Source organism: Chrysochloris asiatica, unplaced genomic scaffold (genome assembly GCF_000296735.1).
Source record: "Chrysochloris asiatica unplaced genomic scaffold, ChrAsi1.0 scaffold00005, whole genome shotgun sequence".
In the NCBI taxonomy this organism is placed as follows: domain Eukaryota; kingdom Metazoa; phylum Chordata; class Mammalia; order Afrosoricida; family Chrysochloridae; genus Chrysochloris; species Chrysochloris asiatica.
Window position 1 is genome coordinate 14,379,420 of NW_006408523.1, and position 27,910 is coordinate 14,407,329.

The 27,910-nt window shown below is 41.0% G+C and overlaps 1 protein-coding gene across 3 annotated transcripts in view; it reads right to left on the minus strand.

Moving 5' to 3' along the window:
• Nucleotides 1–27,910, minus strand: part of IPO5 (importin 5) — a 71,089-nt gene that overhangs the window by 35,253 nt on the left and 7,926 nt on the right. The window contains exons 1-4 of one of the 3 annotated variants that reach the window (XM_006831987.1): nt 20,575–20,612; nt 15,943–15,948; nt 13,853–13,946; nt 3,025–3,105 (exon numbers count right to left, since the gene is read on the minus strand). In XM_006831987.1, coding sequence (XP_006832050.1) covers nt 3,025–3,105; nt 13,853–13,942 — 171 coding nt within the window. In that variant the 5' untranslated portion in view covers nt 13,943–13,946; nt 15,943–15,948; nt 20,575–20,612. Of the gene's footprint in view, nt 1–3,024; nt 3,106–13,852; nt 13,947–15,942; nt 15,949–20,569; nt 20,680–27,910 lie in introns of those variants that run through there. The other 2 variants (XM_006831985.1, XM_006831986.1) reach the window with 2 other exon arrangements.

Here is a 27,910-nt window from a genome sequence, read left to right on the forward strand (position 1 = left end):
TGAATATTTTCTTTATGGAAAAATCTATCTTAATGTGAATAGCAAGCCCTGTAGTGCTCTTTTCCTATATCCCTACAGGTCCTTACGCTTGTTCATGAATGTCTTTCCATTCTTGATAAAATATTGTTACAAAATCCATAGACCCCTCTGTTGTGGCTAGGTGCCGTTGAGTTGCTTCCCACTCATAGCCACTCTATGCACAACAGTCTGAAACACTGCCTGGTCCTGTACCACCCTCACAATTGTTACACTTGACCCAACTGCTGCAGTCACTGGACGAATCCATCTTGTTGGAGGTCTTCCTTTTTATTCACTGACTCTCCATTTTACCAAGCATAATGTCTTTCTCCAGGGACTGGTCCTTTCTGTTATGTCTGAAGTATTAGAGACGCACTATCCTGGCTTCTTAGGAGGATTTCTTCTAAAACAGGTTTTTCTTTTGCCAGTCCATGGTACTTTCAATATTCTCCTCCAATATCATAACTCAAATGCATCTATTTTTCCATAGTCTTCCTTATTCATTGCCCACCTTTCATAATGCCCACCTCCTTACTATTGAACACTTTTTGAAAGGGCTTATTGCTGCAGATTTGCCTAATGCAATACGTTGTCTCGACCGCTGCTTCTATTAAGTGTTGACAGTGAATCCAAGCAAAATGAAGTCTTTGACAATTTCCACCTTTTCTCCATTATCATGATGTTATTTATTGGTTCCATTATAAGGATTTCTGTTTTCTTTACATTAAGTTGCAACCCATACTTTGATTTTCATCAGTAAGTATTTTAAGTCCTCTTCCCTTTCAGCAAACAAGATTGTATCATTTGCATATCACAGGTTGTTAATGAGTTTTCCTCCAATCCTGATGCCACCGGTTTTCTTCACAGAACCCAGCTTCTCAGATTATTTGCTCAGTGCAGACTGGAAAACCATGAAGAAAGAATACAGCGCTGGTGCACACCTTTCCAGATTTTAAACCAAATCATTTAGTATCCCCTTGTTCTCTTAAGAACAACCTCCTGGTCTATATACAGGTTCCTCATGAGCACAATTAAGTAATCTGGAATAACCTCTAGAATATCCATTCTTTACAATGTTGTCCATAGCTTGTCAAGATCCATACATTCGAAAGCCTCTGCCTAGTCAATAAAGCACAAGTAAACATCTTTCTGATACTCTCTGCTTTCAGCCAAGATCCATCTGACGTATGCAATGATATCTCTAGTTTCACATCCACTTCTGAATCTGGCATGACTTTCTGTAAAGGTTCAATAGAACCCTCTATTAAGACGCTATTGCTTCTCCACATATTCTCTACACCTACACACCTCTGAAGGTGATATTTCCATCTCTCTAACCCTTCCCCCGGATTTCTGATGTGGCGCTGTGGGTTAATGCGCCAGACTGCAAAGCCATCTGAGCTGCAAGATCGGCGGTTCAAGCTCACCAGCTGCTCCTCGGATACCCTATACCGGGTCGCCATGGGTGAGAAATGACTAGATGGCACTTAACAACAACAACCCTTCCCCCAAAAGTTCTTTAATTTACAATGTGCCAAAATGAGCTTACACCCTTGAGGGACTCAAATGCATTCCTTTCAAATGGTCTTTGGGGTTTGCAAAGACAAAGAAGTTTGAAGGGGTAAGGTCAAGGATGTAGGATGGATGGGCTATGGTTTCTCAACGAAGTCTTCCTAAGACCCATGAAGAATAAGCAGATGCTTTGTTGCAACGAAAAAAAAAAAATTCCTTGACGGAATTTTCCTCGCCAACGCAGTCCTCAAATTTCTTCCTAATAGGCCCCTGGAAATCGTCCTGTGTCCTTCAAGAAAATCTATCAAGATTACCTGCTGGGCATCCCAAGAGACAGTCACCATTACCTTCCGATCTGGTTTTTCTACCTTGGAAATGAAGTGGCCCAGCAGAGCCACTCGGAAGTCACTGCTTTGACTGCATCTTTTCTTTCAAGGTACTCTAATGAGACGATCCCAGAGACATGTTTAAACATGTTTTGTTTGGAATAAACTGCCTATGTATGAACTGGAACACTATTAGCAATACTTTTTGACTTGTCCTCATGTATGTATGGATGTTTGCTCTTCAACTTTGACATTCATTTTGAATTATATACAAAGAATATGTAACAAAGTTGATGAAATTCCTTTTGTCAACTATTTTAAGAAGCCAGGAGGGGCAATACTGTTGGTGAAGCTCAGTGTGACTTAATTGGCAACATCAGATATTAGTGTAAACATTTTACCATGGGTTGAGTCATGTTTGCTATGCAACAAAGAACTCTAAATGCAGTGTTTCTTAGGTTGGTGTAAGTTTTATAGATATTTTGATACCTTTTCCAAAGTAAACAGAAGACATTCAGTAGTTACATTTGAGATTTATGAGGCCATTCTATGGGAACACAAAGAGTATTAGCTAGTTATGCACAGAAAGGCAGTTACGTAACTACAACTCTCGGGATAGCCTTTATTTTACCATAGAAAGAGTGAGGCTCAGAAAGTTTGAGTAAAATCATATTTCTACAAACTTAAGTTTGAGTCTTAAAATTCAGGCAATTTGAATTTGGTAGAGTTAACTAGGTAATTTATGAAAATACAAGATTTTTAAAGAATTCCAGAAAAAGAGGTCTGTTCTGAACATATCTGTTTCATAGTGCATACTCTTCTCCACCTGTAGTATACATTTTTACAAGACACACACATTATTATTTTTATTATTTTCCTCAGAAACATTCGGCAGCACATTAAAACACTGAATGACTTTAAATTCTCTCATTTAGAACTGTTTCAAGGGAACGACAACCATTTTTTAAAAAATAACTGTAGAAATCACTTACGTTTAAGTAGTTTTTATGTAATTATTAAAAAACCATTAACTTCTTTCTACCCTGGGCATGTCATAAACTCAAATAATTCTTATTATCTCACTATTAACTACCATCTACTATCCAAATCGTTTCCAAATGGAAATAAAATATTTCAAACAGAACATTCTCAGACAGTAAAGCAGTACCTCCTCAGCAGCAGTTGTATTTCTGATGGCTTGTAAGAGGAACGTGATCTTTGACTGACCTGGGATATTCTCATAGGTTTCCTAGAGGAAAAAGAAAAGCAGTGAGGATTACAATGTACTGCCAGAAACCAATAAAACGAGTAAACCAATACAAAGAAATGAGACAAGAAAGGCTCACGTGAGGAGAGGCATTTAAGCTCGGGCCACCCTTTACAATGTCTTCTGCGACACATGCTTCCGATAGGTAAGAGAGGGCTGCCCGAGGACTGACTTAACAACTTCCTGTCTCCTTGTAGCTCTTAAATCGATTTGTTTCATGTGAGTGCATGTTTTCCCAACATAGACTCTGCCTTAGTCAACAAAACACAGGGTGTACAATGACCCCAAAATGGCCATAAGTAACTGGAACTACCAAACTGTAAAGTGATGGTCCCACTTATCTTACAGGAAGGAAAACCCTTCTCTTTTCCCAGTTTCTGACCAGATGAAGCAGAGTGGGTTCACATAACCACAACTTAGAAGAAGCAGAGACTTACTTCAGGTGAAACTAGTCAGAGAAAAGAGAGAAAAAGATTCAAATTCTCTGTTACATTTTTATTCAATACACAACTGTATTAGATATAGCAGACACCAAAAACCAAACCCAGTGCCTGGAGTCGGTTTTGACTCATAGCGACCCTGTACAGGGTTTCCGAGGCTTGTAAATCTTTACTAGAGCAGAAAGCCTCAACTTTCTCCCGTGGAGCAGCTGGTGGGTTTGAATTGCTGACCTTCTGATTAGTAGCCCAGTGCTAATCCTACAGTGCTACCTCCGCTCCTTATAGATATCATGCAAGGGGGCTGTAAAAAGCTTGTGGAAGAACAGAATGAAAGATAATGCAGTTTTTACATGAACTTTCTGAAGTCCCCTAATATAGAGTGTCCTGGTGTGGCATGTTAGTTAATGCGCTGGACTGCAAAGGCGGTTTGATGCACTGGACTCCAAGGGTGGTTTCAACCTCAAGGTCAGTGGCTCAGGCTCACCAGCTGCTCCTTGGAAACCCCATATGGGATCACTATGAGTCAGAACCAACTTGAGAAACACTTAACTATATCTCTATCTATCTATCTGTATGTACGTATGTATACATACACACACACACACATATATATAAAAGCAAATACGATCAGGAGAAAAATTGGCCAAGAGACTTTAGTATCAATTCTAGATACATTAGCAAAAGTTTTGTGACTCAGCTTAGGCCACTTTTCTTGTTATGTTTTCCCATCAAGTCAATTCTGAATAAAGTAAAATAAGAGCAAAGTGGTTAATAAGAAAAGTAGGGCTTCAAACCATTTCAGTCATGGCAACACAGAAAATTGTAAGAACCGACCCAAATTTGCAATATATGGATACACTGGACTGACAACCAAACAGGACAACTTACAGGCAGCAGCCCTGGACTGGGAGACTCAGAAGAGATGCAGTGAGCCCTTTCAGAAACCTGATGCAGAAGCCCGCCTGCCTGTCAGGACGGGACAGTAACACCGTTCACAGCGGTACCGCTAGCCACCATCTTTGAGTGGGGCTCCGCTGTGTCCACCTCTGCAGGTCAACAGAATTGGTTGCTGTGCAGTCTGCACACTGCCATGGTTTTCCATGACGGTGATTATGTTTCTAGAAAGACATTAACCCAGAAGTTTTTCCAATCCATTACTCGGACAATTTACAAATTCAGGTCCACGCGTCATCAGCCATGACTGAACTGGGAAGAATTGTTTTAAAGCCTTGAATAAAAGCTAAGTAAGAGGATAGATTCATGTGTGTTTTAACAGTGGCAGCTGTTCACTGTGAACTGTTTAGCTGTAAGTCTCCTCTATCACTGGATTATGAATTTCTTAGCAGTGTAAATTCCGAGGATAAGTCAGTCTACTCTTTGACCGTTACGATCACTGCTCTTAGGCAACCTGGCTCCTTGGGACAAGATGACAAGGTCAAGGTGGGAAAAACAAGGCTACTCTGAAGCCACATCTACTTTCTCTGTCTTTGGGTTTCACTCCTGGTGAAACCACTGAACAAATTCTACCTCTAAAAAGCTATACCGTCTTGGTGTGCTGCTATAGGATACTCACTAGACTTTTTAACCACAAGGTTGCTGTTTCAAAACCACCAGATGCTTGCTGGAAACCCTATACAGGGTCGCTTTGAGTTAGAACCAACTCAACAGCACTTAACAACAACAACATAGTTTTGGAACTTCTCAAATATCTTGATCTTTGAACACTAAAAGGGGGAAAGGATCATTAAAGATCTTCTGACAATCAATCACAAGTTCATGTCAAGTAAAAATCATTAAGATCTTAACAATGGAGAAAACTGACAAACGCATGATAAATTTTCAGGACCTCTATGCACCGGAATTTTCAAGTTCTGGTGCAGTGATGCAGGGTAAGCACTAGACAAATTACCTCAAGGTCGGTGATCAAACCCACCAGTTGCTCTCTGGAAGCCCTATACTAGATTGCTATGTATTGGTACCAACTTGATTGTACTTAATGACCTACCTGAATTTAGAAACCACCTCAAAAAGAGATTCGATACACTGAACACCAATGAATGAAGGTGTTGGGATGATGTCAAGTTTACCATACAAAAAGGAAAAGGTCATTAAAGACAGAAAAGAAAAAAGATGAAAATGGATGTCCAAAGAAATTCTGAAATTTGCTCTTGAACATAAGAGTAGCTAGAGTGGATGGAAAAAAATGAGAAGGTGAAAGTGAATAGAAGATTTCAAAGTGCAGATCTGAAGACAAGTTTTGCAATGAAATATGCAAAAACCTGGAGTTAGAAAACCCAAAGGGAAGAAGAACATAGCTATCATTTCTCAAGCTGAAAACACAGAAGAAAAAATTCATGCCCTGACTGTAATACAAAAGGTTTATACAGAAAAAAAATTAAATGATACAGAAAGCATCCAAAGAAGATGGAAGGAATCCAGTCACCGAACCAAAAAAGGATAGATTAGCGTTCATTTCAAGAGGTAACATATGATCAAGAACCAAGAGTACTGAAGGAAGACGTCTAAGGTGCAATGAAGGCTCCAGTGGCAAAAACAAGGCTCCAGGAATTGATCGACTATCAACTGAAATGTCACATCAAACAGATGCAATGGCTAGAAGTACTAACTTGTCTATGCCAAGAAATCTAGAAGACAGCTACTAGGGTCAGTCAATTAGAACAGATTCATACATATACCGATTTCTAATGAAATATGGAAATCACTGATGAGTTATTAGTAATTAACAGTAAATAATAACACATGCAAGTACCATTATGCTGAAGATAACTAAAAAACAACTGTAACAGTACATCCATAGGGAGCTGCCAGAAATTCAAGCAGGGCTTAAAAGAGGACATAGAACTAGGGATAACACTGCTGAGAGCAGATGTATACTGGATGAAAGCAGCGAATACCAGAAAGATGTTTACCTGTATTTTACTGATTATGCAAAGCCATTCAACAATATGGATTATACAAATTATGGTCAACATTGTGAAGAACGGGCATCCCAGAAAACTTAATTGTGCTCAGGCAGAATGTGTACATCGATCAAGATTGTTTGAAAAGACCCGGGGGATACCACATGGTTTAAAATCAGGAAAAGTAGGTGTCAGGGTTGTACCCTTTCATCATGCTTATTCAATCTGTATGCTGAGCAAATAATCCAAGAAGCTGAACTATACGAAGAATGCAGCATCAGGATTGGAGGGAAATTCCCTAACAACCTACAATATGCAGTTAACACACATGGCATGCTGAAAACCAACAGGACTTGAAAGCATTTAATGATGAAGATCCAAGACTGTATCTCAACATAAAGAAAACCCAAAATCCTCACACCTGGATTAATCAGCAACATCACGATAAATGGTGAAAATAGTTAGGAGGTAGTTCATTTTACTTAGATCTATGAACGCCCATGGAAGCAGCAGTCAAGAACTCAAATGACATACTGCACCAGGCAAATCTGCTACAAAAGACCTCTTTCAAAATAAAGATGTCACTTTGGGGACTAAGGTGCATGTGACCCAAGTCATGCTATTTTCAATCACCTCCTATGTATTTGAAAGTTGGACAATGAAAAAGAAAGACAGAAGAGGTGACAACTTTGGATTCTGGTACTGGTGAAGAATACAGAATATACCACAGGCTGCCAGAGGAACGGACAAATCTGTGTTGGCAGAAGTAGCTAGAATGTTCCTTAGAACTTTGGACCTATCAGTAGGGACCAGGTCCCTGGAGAAGAACATTATGCTTGTTGAAGTACAGGGTCAGTCAGAAAGAGGAAGACCATCAACGAGATGAACTGACAGTGGCTCCAACAATGGTGCAGGACTGGGCAGCACTTTGTTCTGCTGTACACAGAGGTCACAACAAATTGGAAAGGACTAGATGGCATTTATAACATCACACCCTTCCCAGGGGGCACAAATGGTATGTGGTTTGCTATTGACTAAAAGCTTGGTGATTTCAATGCACCCAGCAGTGCCCAGAAGAAAGACTACGCAATCTCCTTTCCACCTGCACCACACCTGTGTTACAGAGAACTACTCCACTGGGCTTTGACCATCATCGTTAGGGAGCAGACTGCAAGGCCTGTCTTCCGTGGTGTTGGTGGGTGGGTTCAAACTGCTGACCTTTTAGGCTAGGAGTCAAGAGCAAACCATCTGTGCTGCCCAGTGACCTGTTCCCTACAACTGCTGTTAGCTGCCTTGGAACCAGTTCACACGCATGGCGACCCCACATGTGTGGACCCGTGATTCCACGGGGTTTTTAGTGGCTGTGATCTTGAAGGTGCAGATCCCTAGCTCTGCCTCTCAAGGCGTTTCTGGGTAGGTCTGAACTGCCAACTCTCCCATTGGTAGCTTAAATTGAGCACGAAAGCATTTGTGCTACCCAGGGACTCCTTGCTCTTGTTGCTTGTCACTGAGTGGGTTCTGACTCACAGTAACCCCATAGGTCTGAGGAGAACTGTCATCTTAAAGGAAGTGGTTGCCACACATCCTTCTCCTTGGAGCCACTGGTGGGGTTAAACTGCTGACCTTTCAGTTATCAGTCAAGTGCTCAACCACTGTGCCACTAGGGTTCCTTTCTGTAAAATTAAAGCCACTGCAAACCTTATGGGGTGCAGTTCTATTCAGACACACATGGGGGTGGCCATGAGTCAGAATGGACTCAAAGGCAATGGGTCTGGGTTACTCTGCCAGCTGGAACCACCTTCAGAGATTAAAAACATTCAGTCAAATACCAGACTCAACTCAATGGCAGAGTGCATTCAAGTCAGTGGAAGGAAGCCTGAGTGTGACTGACAGCTGCCCCTTCTGTCCAGTGTGCACCAGTGTGAGGACCCAGACACAGCAGTGACAATCAACGTAAAATCACAGGTCAACTCTGTCTTAGCCTGGTGCTGAGTTGGTTCCGACTCAGAGCAACCCTGTATAGGGTTTCCGAGGAGTGGTTGGTGACTTTCAACGAATGACCTTGTGGTTCAAACCGAGCTTGAGGTCTAGTGCTTTTCCTGGGGCACCACACCAGGACTCCACAGACTGAATTCCAGAAAAGCCATCTTTCATCTTTGTATATTCAGTAGCCAGCAGGCATAGAACCAAGAGGCGTGGCCAGTGCAATGACAATCTCAATCTCATCTGACCCCACTGCATGCAATTACGCAGGGTAAAGCAGACTTGACTTTCACGCTGGTGATGCAGTGGGTAAGCACTCAACTGCTATACAAAAGATCAGCAGTTGGAACTCCACAGAACAAAGATGTGGAAGTCTGCTTCTTTTAAAGATTACAGGCTTGGAAACCAGTCCACCAAGGGGAAATGCTAATATGCACTCATTTAATTCGTTCCATTGATACTTGTGGTATGCCAACTCTGCACACAGAAACAGAGGAGAAGCAACTATTATGTATGAACACCTGGTTATTGAACAATCAGTTGTATTTTTTGATGTTGTTTAAGTGCCGTTGAGTCAGTCTGGACTCCTAGCTCCAAAAAGTTCATGTAAGAAACAAGGAATGAAAAGATAATGGAATTTTTCCATGAACTTTAAATGCCATGAAGTCGGTTCTGACTCATAGCAACCCTGTATAGGGTTTCCAAGGAGCAGCTGGTGGGGTTGAACATGCCGACCTTGTGATTCACAGTCCAGTGCTGATCCACAGCGCCACACCAGAAGTCCATCACCAGTGCACGGACAGCCTACCTGTTGATTCATACTACCGACTGTAGAGATTTGTTAGGCACGCGGACTCGATGTCAATGGGATAGTCGAGGTGCTCCCCAGGACTTTCTAGTCTACAGTCGGTATGAGAACAGATCCAGTTAGCTTTCTCTTGTGGGGCTGTTGGGAGGGTTGGAACCTTGAACTGTAACAGCTGTGCCCACCAGGGTTCCGTTTTAGAGACTTGCTGTTATTGCTAAGCACCATCGAGTCAGTGCTGACAGAGCAACCCTGCATAGGGTTTCCAAGGAGCAGCTGCTAGGTTAGAACCTCGACCTTGCAGTTAGTTAGCAGTCCAGCGCTTATACTACAATGCCACACCACACTTCTTGTTGCTGTTAAGTGCTGTCTAGATATCAACCACCAACCTTGCAGCTAGCAGTCCAGTGTGCATCCTACAGCGCCCTACCGGGACTTGGTGTTGTTGTTAAGTGCCGTCGAGTTGGGTCTGACCCATAGCGACCCTGTACAGGGTTTCCGAGGGTGTAAATCTTTACGGGAGTAGAAAGTCTCATCTTTCCCCGCGGAGCGGCTGGTAGTTTCGAACCGCTGACCTTAAGGTTCGCAGCCCAATTTGTAGCCACTACGCTACCAGGACTTAGGGGGATTTAAATCATTTCTTTATTTGTTAGAAACATTTTCTATGTAGCTTAAGAGAAAAAAAAAGTGAAGATTTTAAAAGAAATAAAACATTTGTTGTTGTTAAGTGCCATCGTCCGACTCATAACAACCCTGTATAAGGTTTCCAAGGAGTGGCTGGTGGGTTTGAATGTCAACCTTGTGGTTAGCAGTCCAGAGCTTATCCTACAGCACCACATCGGGACTCCAGAAATAAATAAAACCTACTAAATGGTTTATACAATGAAAGAAGTTTCAATCGTTTCCAATTTTAAAACCCTTCAATGACACTGAACAATCAAATGAAAGGCTTTTGCTTTTACTGCACTAGATCTCATCTCTGAATACAGAGTAAGTAAGCTTAGTCAACAGTCTGGCATTTATGTGTCAACTAAGTATCTTTATTTCATTGAATTATAAAAATATTCATTGAACCTATGCCAATTTCTTAGCCCAACAAAACTTGTGAATATCTGCTATATTGGCCTGTATTACTCAATTTTACTCAAGTTTGATTACTTGTAAAGGCTTAATTCACATTTTAAAAAGGTGTAGGTGTGTGTGTGTATGTTAAGCTATCTTTATGTGCAGCCATTTCTCCCCTCAAATTAATATTTTCCCTTCCCAGGAAGCTTTATTTATAGACTAACTTAGTGTTATATTATTGTAACAGTATTCTCAGGAGTGAACTATAATCTTAACTTGAAAATGAATAAATTACTGTCATACTGAAGGCACGACCATGGAAGTCATGCTATCTTTTAGACCTTTCCCTCATGATTTACTGATTTTGGGGGCAATTAAGAAGACTCTTTAATACCAGACTACTAATTTTACATATTAACACAGTCTCACAATATACAAAGAAAGTAAAAATGTACCACTAGGGATAAAGAGGCTTAGAGAGTAACAGTACTTATCTGCAATTGTTCTTCATGAGAAAATGCTGCTACCAAACCCCAAAGTGATGTTAAGTGATAAAAAGATTTACAACAGACACAAACTGGAATTCCCGCTAAACCAGACACTGGTATTTAGCTCAATGGAAGAGAGATTCCCCACTAGGCTTGACAATAGAGACTTAAACAACCAGAGGGAGAAGGGAGAATTCAACTAGTTTCCTAATTACAATGCTGTTCTGTTTTTTAACACAAAGAAATTCCTTTGAGGAGTTGAAATTAAGAATTTATTTTTGTGAAAATTTATCTTTAGAGTTAGCAGAAAGCATTATAACGTTTTAATAGGCATGTCATATCACACTGCTGGTGTGTGCTGTTGGGTTGGTTGGGTCTGACTCATAGCAGGGGACTAGGAGAACCAACTGATGAAACTAACAAATGCACAAGCTGCTTTTAAGTACAGGCAGTCCTCGAATCACGAAGCAGCTCAATTGCTAAGTCTGTCTTTAGACTAATTTCTAATTAAGTCAGGACAGTTAGGTACAGTTTGTATCAAAAGTCAGGTAAATACTTGCCTAAGTATACTTTTCTATGCATAAAAACACTAAAGAAACACTTCCCCAATACACTTTTACATCTTTAACGTAATAATAATCTTTTGATGATTATTGCAAAGTAGCTCCTGTTTGCTATTGTGAACTACTTTTAATGTAACAGGTTTTATGGGGCTGGTTCCCTACTATTCCCAATGTGGAGGCTGCCAATAGTTTACAAATAAACCTAGCAAAGTGTGCAAAGATCATTTTATTCCCATATTCTTGTAAATAGCACTACTTTTAAAGGAAAGCTCAATCTCTATCCAGAAGGGCTTAAGTAAGTAAATGATACATTCTGTGGATGCCTAGAACACCTCACTATGTAGCAGTTTAAAATAAAACCTCTTTTCGGCAATGTAAAATATACCGAGTGACAAAAGCAATGTGAATGATATGCCCATTCATGTAAAAATGGTCATGTACTTACAAACGGTTGCAAAGTGTCACTGAGTTGGTCCAAATCATAGCAATCCTATATAGGATTCTGAGGAACAGCTGGTAAGTTTGAACCGCCAACCTTGTGGTTAGCAGTTCAGTGCTTATCGTTATCCTACAGTGCCACATCAGGACTCCATGTACATAAATGTTGTTGTTAAGTGCTATTGAGTCGGTTCTAACTCATAGCGACCCTGTATAGGGATTCCAAGGAGCGGCTGGTGAACTTGAACCGCTGATCTTGCAGTTCAGAGCATTATCCCACAGTGCCTCGCCTGAACATATATGAGAAACTTCAAAACGTACATGGAAAAATTCTATTATTTTCCAGTTTTCATTTTTTTCATGAACGTTTTGAAGCTCCCCTCCCCCTTGTATGTACATGCTTGAAAAGGCATTTTTGACAAGGATTCACAAGACACTTAAAACTAGGAATAAATTTTAAAAGTATCTGTACTGTTTGAATGTTGACCCTGAACATATACTACATGCATGTTGTTGTTATGTGCCGTGGTGTCAGTTCTGACTCATAGCGACCCTGTACAGGGTTTCCTAGGCTGTAGATCTCTACAGGAGCAGAAAGCCTCATCTTTCTCCCCCGGAACAGCTGGTACTTTCGAACCGCCGATCGCAAGATAAGCAGCCCGATTCGTAACCACTATTCTTAGGAAGAAAATCACTAGCAGTTCTTTAAAAGTGCTCTTTCATACACAACCAACATTGCTATTAATTTATGTTAGATATTATAAAACCACTAAATGTAACCAGCATATCCTAAATCTACTCAAACAAGTATTAACAACAGTGTGGTTTTTACCAGCAACCATAAAAACTCTTTCTGCTATGAGCCCATAAGAGGTCCTGCCTGCCCCTCGATTTCATTAGCTTCATGAAAAATAACGTTTTGATTTGTAAAAATACCTGGCTGAATTGTATAAAAAATCTTCAATCATATGGTTGCAAAGAACTTGACACATAGTCATGTTTGTAGATAGTGCTGGTAATGTACTTAAACCTAGACAGTTCCTGCCCTTTTAAGTATTTCACAGAAATCCTGGTCTAACACTTCACAGTTAGTTTAAAGCGTCTTCTAGTGAACAGAGCGGTGTCTAACTGCTACTTGGTAAAAGAACTTACAGATACATTTGAAATACTGTCTCTAAATTTAAACTCTATCGCTAGTCTGAATCCACTTGATAGATGGCAACCGGTTTGGTTTTGGGTTACACTATATTCACAGCTCCACATTTTGGAGGTCAAGAGCCAGCGAGATTAAAAAAAGAGAGAGGGAGGAAGATTCAGGTTAGAATGAATGAAACTGAAGACTTATAAGCACAAGGTCTTGGCCCATTTAAACAAGCAGAGTCCCAGTACATCCCATTTATGTTATAAATGAAACCACACATCCCCAGAGATGAAAGAAAGGAAGGAGAGCAGAGCAAGGTGGAAGGAAGCTCCTTAGAAAGAAAAACCCTAAAGGCAACTTCATAAAACGAGGTGGGGAAGGGTAGGGGAACGCGGCTTCTGCTGGCTGCTCGTTGGGCACTAGTAATAAGAATGGGAACAAGTGGCGATCGGGCGACAAGACACATCTCAGGACGATGGGGCAGCCTTTAGGAGGCTGGCTGGCGGCGTAGAGGGGAGGAAGCGGGAGAGGGGCGCGGGCTGAGCCCCGGAAGGGGGTGCTGGGGTGGGGAGAGCTCGGCTCGGCTCGGCTAGGGCCCGGGCCCGTCCCCGGCAGGAGTGGCGTGGCGGGAGCGGCCGCACGTGTGCGGGACGCGGGGACCGGCTAACTGGCGCCGTGGCTGCAATGGCCGGAAGGGCCCGGGCACGGTCAGGAGTCGAGAGCCGCCGGCCGCTTCACACGTGGGCTGCGCGGCCGCCGCCCGCCCGGCACGGCCTGCGTGTCTGTCCGCCGCGGAGGGGCCGAGGCCCGCCGGCTGGGGCGGCCGGGAATGGGGTCGGCGCGCCGGCTGGGGCGGCCAGGGATGGGGGCCGCGAGCTCCATTACCTCTGCCTGTTTCCGGACCACATTGTCGGGGCTGAGCAGGTTTCCCAGGAGCAGGTAGAACTGTTGCTGCTCCGCCGCGGCCGCCGCCATTGCGCTAGGCGTGAGAGAGAAGGAGGGAGGGGAGACAGGAGCCGTGAGGCGCGCTGGCGGGCCGGCGGGGAGGGGCGGGGGCGGGCCCAGCGCGGGGACCGGCACCTTCGGCGGGCGGGTGGGGGCGGGGCCAAGGGAAAAGGGGCGGATGGGGCGGGGCCGCACAACCTCTAACCCTGCCGCGGCCCCCGGGGCCGGCTCTTCATTGGACCTGGGTTCAGGGGGCGGGGCTGATGCCGCCTCCTCGGAGGCCGCGCCGATTGGCCACGCACCCTGCAGTGCCGTCACTGGCGGCGCACGGCCGGCCACCGGGTTTCGGGCGGGTGGGGCTGGCCGAGGTTTTCGGATCCCACTCGAAGCCGGGGCTTCATTGCGGGGGCTCCAGGGGAAGTCGACTGGCGGGCCTGGCCGTGGCTAGGGGCGTGAGAGGCCAGGCAGAGGAGGAGGAGTCAGCCCCTGAGCGCGGGAGATTTCGGCGCCGCCGGCTAGCCCTCCTCCTCTCCGCCGCGCTCCCATCGCTCCCGCCACCCGGCGACCTCAGGGTCCCTAACCCCGAGGAAGGGAGCCCCCCTTTGAAACCCACCTTCCACTTAAATTCCATTCCAGCCTCCCAAGACCCTAGGGCCTCCCTTGTGGGTTGACTTTAGGCCCTGGCTGCCCGGAAGAGGGGCACTCAGCTCGGGGCTCTCCTGCTCGGCGGCCTCGGGAGAGGTCTACGTAGCACCAATGGCCTTACCCCTACTCCAGCGACCCGTGATTCCATTACCCTGAATTTCTTTGTGAGTCCCTTTCTCTCAGTGGAGAAACTCATGACAGAGCCTGCTTTCTCCCAAAGCGGACCAGGTTTATAGGGCCAATTTTTCATTATTTAGAGCCCCACCAGAACTGCGCCCTCCTCCCCCGATCAGATTTCAAGAGCAACACGCTAAATAAAGCAGACACAGTATTTCCCATCTTTAGAAATGATCTGCCTTTGCTAAAGTATTAGAGAGCTATCCCTCTACTGTGTCCATGTGTACTGTGTTAGGGTGACTGGGGAAAAAAATGTAGCTCCATTTTTACCTCAAAAGGACAACTTCATTGCCATTGAGGTGAAATAGAAGTTCTACTTGTCTGGGCAGGTAGTCATATTCCATGTAGGGAATTTAATTTCCTGTTTGCTATTCGTCGTCTTCAAGCATTTGCTCTTAGGTAAATTATTTTAAACCTTGGCTCTATATTAAAATCATCAGGGCCACTGTGTTCAGAATCCTCATGAGATTGTGATGACCAGCCAAGGTTTTGAAAAGTATTTGATTTGTAGAGAAAATATGCTCAGGAAGTTTTAACTGACAGTTTCTCTACAGGAGGTCTGCAGACCGATCAATAGATCCATAGATTCAATGCTGTTGGTTTTAAGTGACAATTTGTTGTTTGTACACATTGTTATTCCCTCCAAGACTATTTTGTAGATTCATGTGGGGCAATGTTTCTTGTTTTTTTTTTTTCCCCATCAGCAGTAAACATGAGTTGAGTTCTGAAGAGAATTTTCATCGCTCAAATTTGTTAAGATTTTAGGAATGACATACTAAAACAGAATAAAGGATACTGCATGGTTTAAAATCAGAAAAGGTGTGTGACCGTGTTGTATCCTTTCTCCACATTTACTCAATCTGGTTGCTGAGCAAATAAACCGTGAAACTGGATTATATGAAGAAGAATGTGGTATCAGGGTTGGGGGAAAGACTCATTAACAAAAGCAAGAAAGTAAGACTTTGTCTCTTGTATTTTGGACATGCTGTCAGAAGGGCTAGGTTTCTGGAGAAAGACATCATGCTTGGATGTTCAGTGGTTTCCGCATTCTGTTGGGTCACCTTTGTTTGAAATGGGTCTAAATATGGATCTCTTCCAATTAGTTGCCCAGATTGTTGCTGTTAAGTGCTGTGGAGTTGGTTCTGACTCGTTGTTGTTTGGTGCCATTGAGTTGTTACCGACTCATAGTGACCTTATGCACAGCAGACGAAACACTGCCCAATCCTCTTTACAGGATTACCGAGAAGCAGTTGCTAAATTTGAACCACCAATCTTGCAGTTCAAGCTGACCTTATAGTTCAGCAGCACAACTGACCAAGGACTCCAGTTGTCCAGGTGTTATGAAGTGCCGTTGAGTGGATTCCGACCCATAGCAATCCTGTATAGGGTTTCCAAGGAGAAGCTGGTGAGCTTGAACCACCGACCTTGCAGTTCAAACGACTTTGTAGTCTGATGCATTAGCCCACAGCGCTACACCAGGACTCCAGTAGACCAGGCAGCTAGCTACTGTCTTTAAAATTTCTGGGCATAGACCAGTGAGTGCCCCCAGGACTGCAACAGTTTGATGACGAATTTCAGTTTGTATGCCTTCACTTCCTGGAGCTTTGTGTTTGTCACCATGCTGTCCGTGCAGCTGGGACTTCTTCCTTCAGTACCATCAGTTCTTGGTCATGTGCTACACCTCTTGAAATGGTTGGATCTCAACCAGTTCTTTTTGGCACAGTAACTATGTATTCCTTTCATTTCCATTTGATGCTTCCTACACCATTCAATATTTTCCCCATAGAATTCTTCAATATTGCAACCAAAGGCTTAAATTTATTTTCTTCTTTCAGTTTGAGAAGTGATTTGATTAATATTAGTACTTACTGGTTGGTATTCCTTCTTGTTGCTGTTAAGTGCTGTCAAGTCGGTTCTGACTCATAGCGACCCTATGCACTACAGAACCAAACACTGCCCATTCCTGTGCCATCCTTGCCATTGTTAAGTTTGAGTCCACTGCTGCTGCCACTGTGCCAGTCCGTCTCGTTGGGGGTCTTCCTGTTTTTCTTTGAACCTCCACTTTTCTAAACATCATGTCCTTTTCCAAAGACTACTTTTTCCATGTAGATGTGTGGATATTGTTCTATCACAGACAGTAGACTTCAAGATAGATCCTGAAATGCTCTTGTGACAATAAATGTGATGCCATTCCTCTTGACTTTGTCATTCCCAGCAATAGTAAACCATATGACTGTCTGATTCAGAATGGCCAATAGCACATCTTAGCTCACTTGATGCTTCTTTAGACAGCATAAGACACGACTGTACACATGGACCTCACCAGATGGAATACATAGAAATCAAATTGACTACATCTGCGGAAAGAGACGGTGGAAAAGCTCCATATAATCACTGAAAACAAGGCCAGGAGCAAACTGTGGGACAGACCATCAATTACTCATATGCAAATTCAACTGAAGCTGAAGAAAATGAAAACAAGTCCATGAGAGCCAAAATATGATCTTGAATATATCCCACCTGAATTTAGAGATCATCTAAAGAAAAGATTTGATACATTAAACATTAAAGACCCAAGAACAGAACAGTTGTGGGATGACATCAAGAACATCATAAACGAAGAAAGAAAAAGTCATTAAGAATCTTGTCTTGAAGGAAAAGGTCAAAATGTATGTCAGAAGAGACACTGAAATTTGCTGTCCAGCATAGAGATGCTAAAGCAAATGGAAGAAATGAGGAAGTCCAAGAGCTGAACAGAAAATTTCAAAGACCAGCTTGAGAAGATAAAGCTAAATATTACAGTAAAATGCGCAAAGATCTGGAATGAGAAAAACCAAAAAGGAAGAACATGCTCAGCATTTCTCAAGCTGGGGGAACTGAAGAAAAAAATTAAGCCTCTACTTTCGTTATTGAAAGATTCTCTGGGCAAATTATTGAATGATGTAGAATGCATCAAGAGACGATGGAAGGAATATAAAAAGTCATGGAACCAAAAGGAGATGGATAATGTTCAACCGTTTCAAGACCAATGATACTGAGGGAGGAAGTCCAAGTTGCATTGAAGGAATTGGCGAAGAACAAGACACCAGGAACTAATGGAATAAAAATGGAAATCTTTCAAGAAAATGAAGCAGCACAGGAGGCACTCACTCATCTCTGCCAAGAAATTTGGAAGACAACTATCTAGCTGACTGATTGGAAGAGATCTGTATTTGTGCCTATTCCAAAAAGAGGTGACCCAATGGAATGCGGAAATCATTGGACAATCTCTTTGATATCCCATGTGAGTAAAGTTTTACTAAAGGTAATACAGAAACAGCTGCAAGCATACATTAACAGAAAACTTCCAGAGGTTCAAGCCAGATTCAGAAGAGGCTATGGAACGATGGATCTTGGCTGAAAGCAGAGAATATCAGAAAGATTTTTACCTGTGCTTTATTGACTATGCATAGGTTTTTGGTTGTGTGGATCATGACAAGCTATGGACAACATTGCTAAGTATGAGTATTCTGGAACACTTACTTGTGTTCACGATGAATCTGTACGTGGACCAAGAGGTAGTTGTTTGAACAGAACATGGGAACACTGACTGGTTTAAAATTAAGAAAGGTGTGCGACAAGGTTGTATTCTTTCACCATACTTATTCAACTTATTCGTACGTATCCTGAGCAAATAATCTGAGAAGCTGGATTCTATGAAGAAAAACATGGCATCAGGATTGGAGGAAGACTCATTAATGACCTGCAATATGATACAACCTTGCTTGCTGAAAGTGAAGAGGACTTAAAATATTTACTGATGAAGATCAAAGAGCACAGCCTTCTGTATGGATTACATCTCAATGTAAAGAAAACAAAAATCCTCACCACTGGGCCAGTAAACAACATTCTTATCAATGGAGAAAAGATTGAAGTTGTCAAGGACTTCATTCTTCTTGGATCAACTATCAACATTCACGGAAGCAGCAATCAAGAAATCAAACGATGTATTGCATTAGGCAAATCTGCGGCACAAGACCTTTTTAAAGTGTTTAAGAGCAAAGATGTCAGCTTGAGGACTAAGACTCGCCTGACCCAAGCCGTGGTATTTTCAATAACCTCATGTGCATGCTAAAGCTGGACAGTGAATAAGGAAGACCATAGAAGAATTGATGCTTTTGAGTTACGGTGCCAAAAGAACTAATAGATCCATTTTGGAAGAAATGCAGCCAGAGTGCTCCTAGGAGGCCAGGATGGCCAAACTTTGTCTCTCATACTTTGGACATATTGTCAGGAGGGATCAGACACTGGAGAAGGATATCATGTTTGGTAAGGTGGAGGGTCAGAGATAAAGAGGAAGACCTCCCCCAACGAAATGGATTGTTGGCAGTGGCAACAAATCAAGTGGCAGCATCGATGGACTCAAGCGTGGTAACAGTAGTGAGGTTGGCTCAGGATCGGTCAGTGTTTTGTTCTGCTGTGCATAAGGTCGCTATGAGTAGGTAATGACTTGATGGCACCTAACAACAACAAATGCCTTTATGCATTCCATTTCATTTTTAATGACTTCCAATTTTCTTGTATTCATACTTTGAACCTTCCATGTTCCAATTATTAATGGTTATTTGCAGCACTTTCTTTTCATTTTGACTTGTGTCCCACCAGTAAATGAAGGTCCTGAGAGCTGTGCTCCATTCACATCATTAAACCCAACTCTACTTTGAGAAGGCAGCTCTTCCCGACTTATATTTTGAGCAACTTCCAATGTGATGGGTTCATCTGCTGTACTTAGGAATATAAGGTTTTCAGTGGCTAACCATTCAGAAGTGGTCTGCCTTCCTCTTCCTAATCTTAGTCTGGAAGCCCCACTGAAACCTGTTGACTCTTGGCGCCCCTACTTGTGTTTAAAATACCGGTGACATCGTTTTCAGCCACACACAAGTTATCATAGTATGGTAAACATTTTGCCCATAGAATTCTTTAATATTACAATTACAGCCCAAGGCTTGAATTTTCTTCTTCAGTTCTTTCAGCTTGATAAATTCTGAGTGTCTTTTTCCCTTATGGTTTTTGAACTCCAGGTCTTTGTACATTTTCACTGCAATACTTGAGTTTGCCTGCTAGAAGCTGTCCTTTGAAATTTTCTGGTCATCTTTTTTTGCTTCATCATTTCTTCCAGTTGTTTTAGATTCTTTACATCCAAGAGCAAGTTTGTGAGTCTTTTCTGACATCTGTTTTGTTTCTTGGTTTTTCTCCTGCCTTTTTAATGACCTCTGCTTTCTTCATGTATGATGTTCTTGATGGCATCCCACAACTTCTCTGGTCTTCAGTCATTAGTGTTCAGTGCATCAACTCTGTTCTTGAGATGGTCTTTTGTTTCAGATGGGATCTGATTAAGGTCAATTTTGAGTCTCGTAGCCTTGCTTTAGTTTTCTTTAGCTTCAGCTTGAACTTGTGTTATTAGCAGTCCATTTCAGGTCACAAATGCCTGAGCTAGCCATCTTCATGCATTCCATTTCATTTTTGATGACTTCTAATTTTCTTATATCTATACTTCATATCAAATACTTAATACAAAACAAAGGGATATAAAATAACTCTACTGATTACATAAAGAATTGATGAACATGATAAAATATATCAATTATTAATTTTACCAGTTTCTTTTTTTTTAAAAAATATGATCATAGAAACTTTAAAATTACATATGTGATTTGCATTTGTGGTTCACAGTGTACTCTTGTGGACCGGCTGTGCTTGGGAGAAAGCAAACCGACTAGTCACACACTTAGGTGTCCTAAATATTTTGTTCATTTAGCTTTAGGAAATGAGTTCTCACTAAATGAAGTCAGTTACCTTACTTGTTTCTTGTTGCTTCCAGTTTTCCCACTTGATTCTCAGGAATTTGGAGACATGGTACAATTACTTCCTGAGCAGTGTTTCTTGCTAGGAATTTACCTTCCCTGCTGGTTTGACAAAAACAGATTTGTTGATGTTTAGAAGGTAGTTAAGATTCAAGATTTGATCCTATATAATAAATAAATCCTTGTAAGCTAATACACAGACTGGATTAGATTTGGGACACGGAAGAATGCCTTTTATTTGATTATTTGAAGTTGATTCTTTTTATTTAGGTATGCTTAGTGGATTTAAAAACCATAATTTGTTGCATTTTAAACTCCTCTCCCAATATGCTTAACATAAGGATTTAATTTTTAACCTAAGTGTTTATTCCTCAGACCACAAATAAGTTGAAAGTAAAATGATAGAAAAAGATACATGATGCAAACAATAGTCTAAAGAGAGCTGAGTTAGCTATATTAATATGACAAAATAGTCATTAAGACAAAATTTGTTACTAGAGAAAGAGAAAGACATTTTATTGTAATAAATCATCAGGGTGATTTAACAATTCACAAAATATATATCTAAAACAGAGCCTCTAAATACTTGAAGCAAAAATGACAGAAATGAATGATGAAATAGACCATTCAACAAAATAAATGGAGACTTCAAGACTCCACTTGCAATAATGTGCAGGGCTAATATACAGCAGATCAAAAATAAATAGAAGACTTGAAAAACACTATAAATCAACTAATCCTAACAGACATCTATAGAACTTTTCATCCAACAACAAAAGAATACACACTCTTCTCAGGTATACATGGAACAACATTCTCCAGGATACAACATATGTTGGGTCATAAAATAAGCTTCAGTAAATTTAAGTAAATTGAAATTATACAAAGTACGTTTATTCTCAGAACATAATAGAATGAAATTAGAAATCAATAACACAAGGAAACTTGAGAAATTCACAAGTATGTGAAAATTAAACACACCCACTCCTAAATACGAAATGGGCGAAAGAAAATCCTCTGAGGTGAATGAAAACATACAACATACCCAAACTTAAAGGATGCAGCTTAAGAAGTGCTCAGAGGGAAACATATTGAAAATACTTGCATCAAAAAAATCTCAAATCAGTAATCTAACTTTCTGATTTAAGACATTAGAAAATGAAGGTCAAACTAAACCCAAAGGAACTAGAAGAAATAATAAAAATGGTTGTTGTTGTTAGGTACCTTCGTGTGGATTTCCACTCCTAGTGTCCTTATGAACAACAGAACAAAACACTGCCCTGCACCATCCTCACAATTGTTGTATGTGAGCCCATTGTTGCTGACATTGTGCCAATTATTCTTGTTGTATGTGTCTTCCTCTTTTTTGCCGATTCTTCACTTTTCCAAGCATGCTGTCCTTCTCCAGGTGCAGATCCCTCCTCACAACATGTCCAAAGTAAGAGAAACAAAGTCTTGCCATCAGCATTTCTAAGAAGCATTCTGGTTGTAGTTCTTCCAACACAGATTTGTTTGTTTTTCAGGTAGTCCATGGTCTTTTCAGTATTCTTTGCCATTATTCAAGTACATCAGTTCTGCTCAGCTCTTCCTTATTGATGGTTAAATTTTCACATGCATATAAAGCAAATGAAAATACCGCGGCTTGGACCAGGCACACCTTAGTCCTCAAAGAGACGTCTTTGCTCTTGCAAAGAGTCTTTGGCAGAAGATTTGCCTAATGCAACATGTCCTTTGATTTCCTGACTGTTGCTTCCATGAGCATTGATTGTGGATCTAAGCAAAAATGAAGTTTCTGACAACTTCAAGCTATTCTCTGCTTATCCTGATGTTTTTTATTGGTTCAATTGGGGAGATTTTGTTTTCTTTACATTGAGGTACAATGTATACTGAAGGCTGTAGCCTTTGATCTTCATTAGTAAGTATTCAAACTCCTCTTCACTTACAGAAAGTAAGGTTGTACCATCTGCATAACACAGATTGTTGATGAATCTTCCTCCAATGAACATCCTTGTTCATATAACCCAATTTCTCAGATTATATGCTCAGCATACAGATTGAATAAGTATGGTGAAAAGATACAAACCTGATGCACACCTTGCCTGATTTAAAACCATTCAATGTTCCCTTATTCTGTTCTAATAACTACCTCTTGGTAGTTATATACAAATTCTTCATGAGTACAATTAAGTAGTCTGGGATAACCATTCTTTGCAATGTTATTCATAGTTTATTATGATTCACACAGTTGAATGCCTTTGCATAGTCAATAAAGCACAAGTAGATTCATTCTGCTGTGCATAAGGTCGCTATGGGTCGGTACTGACTCAATGGCACCTAACAACAACAACAAACATCTTTATGGTACTCTCTGCTTTCAGCTAAGATCCATGTGTAACAGCAATGATGTCCCTCATTCGTGGTCCTCTTCTGAATCTGGCTTGAATTTCTAACAGTCCCCTGTTGACATACTATACTGATGCAACTGTTTTTGAATGATCTTCAACAAAAGCTTACTTCCATGTACTATTAGTGATAGATTGTTCAATGATTTCTGCATTCTGTTGGGTCACCTTTCTTTGGAATGAACACAAATATGGGCCTCTTCCAATGTGTTGGCCAGGTAGCTGTCTTCCAAATTTCTTGGCATAGAATAGTGAGTGCTTCCAGCTCAGTAGAAGTTTGTTGAAAGATTTCCATTTATATTCCATCAATTCTTAGATCCTTGTTTTTCACCAATGGCTCGGACTTCTGCCTTCAGTACTATTGATTCTTGATCATATGGGATCTCTATAAATGAGTGACTATTAATTCTTTTTGGTCCAATGATTCTGTGCATTTCTTCCATCTCCTTTTGATACTTTCAGTGGCATTCAACATTTTGCCAATAGAATCCTTCAATACGACAAACCAAGGTTAAAATTTTTCTTCAGTTCTTTCACTTTGAGAAATGTAAAGGCTGTTTTTTCCTTTTGGTTTTCTAAGAACTCCAAGTCCTTGCACATTTCATTGTAATACTTGACTTTGTCTTCTTTGAATACTTATGGTCAGTTCTTTAACTTCAACATATCTTCCAGTTTCTTCAACTTCTCTATGTTCAAGGGCAAGTTTCAGAGTCTCTTCTGACATCCACTTTAGTCTTTTCATTTGTTCTTTCTTTGTTGTCTTTTAAACAACGTTTTGTTTTCTTCATGTATGATGTTCTTGGTATCATTCCGCAACTCTTCTGGTCTTTGATCATTAGTGTTTAATGCATCAACTCTTTTGTGAGGTGGGATATACTCAAGGTCATGTTTTGGCTTTTAAGGACTTGTTTTAATTTCTTTCAGCTTCAGCCTGAAGTTGCATAGGAGTGATTGATGGTGTATTCCAGTCTGCCCCTGGCCTTTTTTTGTATGGATCATGACAAGCTATGGGCAACATCATCTCTTCCCACAGATGTCAGTTTAATTCCTGTGTATTTCCTCTAGTGAGGTTCATGTATGTGTTGTTGTTGTTGTGAAGTGCCGTTGAGTCAGTTCCGGACCCATAGCGACCCTGTATAGGGTTTCCGAGGAGCAACTGGTGAACTTGAACTGCTGACCTTGCAGTTCAAATGGCTTTGCAGTCTGGCGCATTAACCCACAGTGCCACACCATTATGTTGAAAAAAGTGTTTTCAATGAATAATTCATTGGTCTTGCAAAATTCTGTCATGCTATCTGTAGTATCATGTCCATCACCAAGGCTATATTTTCCAACTACTGATCCTTCTTTGTTTCCAACTTTTGCATTTCAGTCATAAGTAATTATTGGTGCATCTTGATTACATGTTTGATCAGTTTCAGACTGAAGAAGTTGGTGTTGTGTTGTTTTTAGGTGCCATTGAGTTTCTTCCAACCCATAGCAACCCTATGTACAAGAAAACAAAATACCACCCTGTCCGGTTCCATTCTTAACAATTGCTGCTATGCTTGCACACAATATTGCTGCTACTATTCCAATCCATCTTGTTGGGGGTCTCCCTCTTTTTGTTATTCCCCCCCATGCTACAAAGCATGGTGTCGTTCTCCAGGAACTGGTCACTCCTGATAATATGTTCAAAATATGAGACACAAAGTTTGGCCATCTTGACTTCTAAAGAACATTCTGGCTGTACTTCTTCCAACACAAATTTGTTTGTCCTTCTGGTATTTGTAATAGTCTTCTCCAACACTGTAACTCAAGTGAATCAATTCTTCTATGGTCTTCCTTATTCATTGTTCAACTTTCACATGCTAACGAAGCTATTGAAAATACCACGGCTTGGGTCTGTTGCACTTTAGTCCTCAAACTGACATCTTCGCTCTTGGAATACTTTATAGAGGGCTTATGCAGCAGATTTGCATAATGCAATACATCATTTGATTTTTTTGACTGCTGTTTCCATGAATGTTGATGGTGGATCCAAGCAAAATGAAGTCTTTGACAACTTCAGTCTTTTCTCCATTTATCATCGTGTTATTTATTGGTCCAGTGGTGAGAATTTTTTTTCTTTGCATTGAGGTACAACCCATAATGAAGGCTGTGGTCTTTGATCTTCATCATGAAATATTTTAAATTCTCTTCATTTTCAGCAAGCAAGGCTGTATCGTCTGCAGATCAAAGGATGTTCATGAGTCTTCCTCCAATCCTGATGCCATGTTCTTCCTCATATAATCCAGCTTCTCAGATTACTTCAATTACAAATACAATCAATTACTGAGTAATTATAATCAATTACTCAGATTGCTTAGCATACAAATTGAATAAGTATGGTGAAAGACTACACCCTGGCACATACCTTTCCTAATTTTAAACCATACAGTGTTCCTTTGTACTGTTTGAATGACTGCCTCTTGATTGATGTACATCTTCCTCAAGAGTACCATTAAGTGCTCTATAATACTCATTCTCCTCAATGTTGTCCATAGCTTGTCATGATCCATACAGTCAAAAGCCTTTGCATAGTCAATAAAACACAGGTAAACATCTGTCTTGTATTCTCTACTTCCACCCAAGATCCATCTAATGTCAGCAACAATAGCCCTCATCCCACATCTGAATCTGAATCTGGCTTGAAACTCTGGCAGCTCCCTGTCAATATACTGTCACAGCCATTTAAAAACGATCTTTAGCCAAACATTACTTGCGTGTGATATCAAGAATATTGCCTGATGATTTCAGCATTCTGTTGGGTCACCTATCTTTGGGGTGGGCACGAATAAGGGTCGTCAGGGAGAAGACATGCACAGAGCTTGAGAAGCAGGGGTGGCAGAGGCAGCAACATGGACAGACAGCAGCTGTGGACTTCTCCACCCATAGATCCAGTAAAGCTGAGTGCCTTTGGGCATTTATAGACTGGCTTGAGAAGCTTTGCATGAGCAGGGCAGAGGCTGAGGACCTCATGACTGAGAAGCCAAAGACGAGCAAGTTGTGCCTTGAGTACGGCAGAAAAGGGGCGTTCTTGACTGGAGTACTGCTGCATCCTAAGTCGTTTCTGATCCTGAATTGTATAATCTCTTCACATCCTTGATAAACCTCATAGTCGTGAATGTTGTCTATGAGTTCTAGGTGGTCATTGCAATGGATTATCAAATCCAGATGTGAAGCTGAGAGTGAGTGGGTGGGATGGTTGGTGTCAGAAGAGGGCAAAGAAGATTGTAGGGTGGATTCATGTCTGAACTCTCCCACATGGGAATTTAATTTTGAGTTTAATTCTTTTTCCTTGAAGTCAGACATGACCTCCATGCCATTTGTGCAATCACATGTTGTTCCATTTATGTGAAATGTCAAGAATAGGCAAATCCATAGAGACAGAAAGTAGATTTCCAGTTACCAGAGCCTTGGAGTCAGGAGAGAATGGCAAATGACTGCTAATGGGGGTCTGGAGTATCTTTAGGGGGATGATGGAAATGTTCTGGAATTTGGAAATACTGATGAATGCACAAGTCTATGAATATATTACATGACTGAAATGTATACTTTGAGAGGTTGTACTTTATGGTATGTGAATTGTTATTGTTCTTAGATGTCATTGAGTCTGTTCTGACTCATAGTGATCCTGTATAGGGCTTCCAAGGGTGTACATCTTTGTGGAAGCAATAAGTTTCATCTTTCTTTCACAGAGCTGCTGGTGGGCTTGAACTATCAACCTTGTGGTTCCCAGTCCAGTGATATGCAGTACAGAGCCTCTGTGCCCCATGATAGTGAATGATATCTCAATAAAGCTGTCATAAAAAATACTTTTCCTTAGAGATTGTAAGGAAATAAATTCAATCAATAAATAAATTGAAGTTTTTATTATTGATTAAATTACTGATCCAGATTACCTCAATTACTAAAACACTTTTCTATTTATTTTTATAATATTTATCCCTGAGTGTACAATATATATTTGTAATAACAGAGTTCTGTGTGGCACGGTGGGTTAATGCATTAGACTGCAAAGTCAGTTTGAACTGCAAGGTCAGCGATTTAAGCTCTTCAGAAACCCTATGCGGGGTTGCTATGGGTCAGAACTGATTTGATGGCACGTAACAACAACTTATACTAACCAGAAGAAAGCAAAACAAATGTCATCAGCTGCTGAATGGATAAATAAATGTGGTGTATTTATACAAGGTGATATTATTTATCAATGAAAAGAAGTAAAATACTGATAAACGGTACAACTGGATGAATCTTGAAAATATTATGGGAAGTAAAAGAAGCCAAACACAAAAGATTGCTGTGGTGCCCTGAATTTACTTGTTTGGACTTTTCTGTCCAAAGTCTTGTTGTTATAATGTGCCGTTGAGTAGGTTCCAACTCATAGCAACCCTGTATAGGGTTTCTGAAGAGTGGCTGGGGAGTTTGAACTGCCAATCTTGAAGTTCAAACCAACCTTATGGGCCAGTGCTTATCCTATAGTGCCATTATTGTTGTTGTTATTAAGTACCATTGAGTCAGTTCCAACTCATAACGACTCTGTATAGGTTTCTGAGGAACAGCTGATGGGTTTGAACTGCTGACCTTGTGGTTCACAGTTCAGTGCTAATACTACAGCGCCACACAAGGAGTCCATTAATCATCTTCAATTCTAATTCCCTTTTGACCTCTGATGGGCAAGTTAGTTTTTTTGTATGTTTTGTTTTAACTTTTTATTGTCCAAGTTTTTTGTTTTTTTTAAAGGCATTTTTTATTGTGGCTTGAGTGAACATTTACAGGGCAGATCATCAGTTTTACATACAACAAATCATACACCTTGTTTCATTACAATGATTATAATTTCCTCCTTGTAAGGAGCTCTGGTGAACCGACTCGACGGCACTTAACAACAACAACAACAAGGAGCTCTG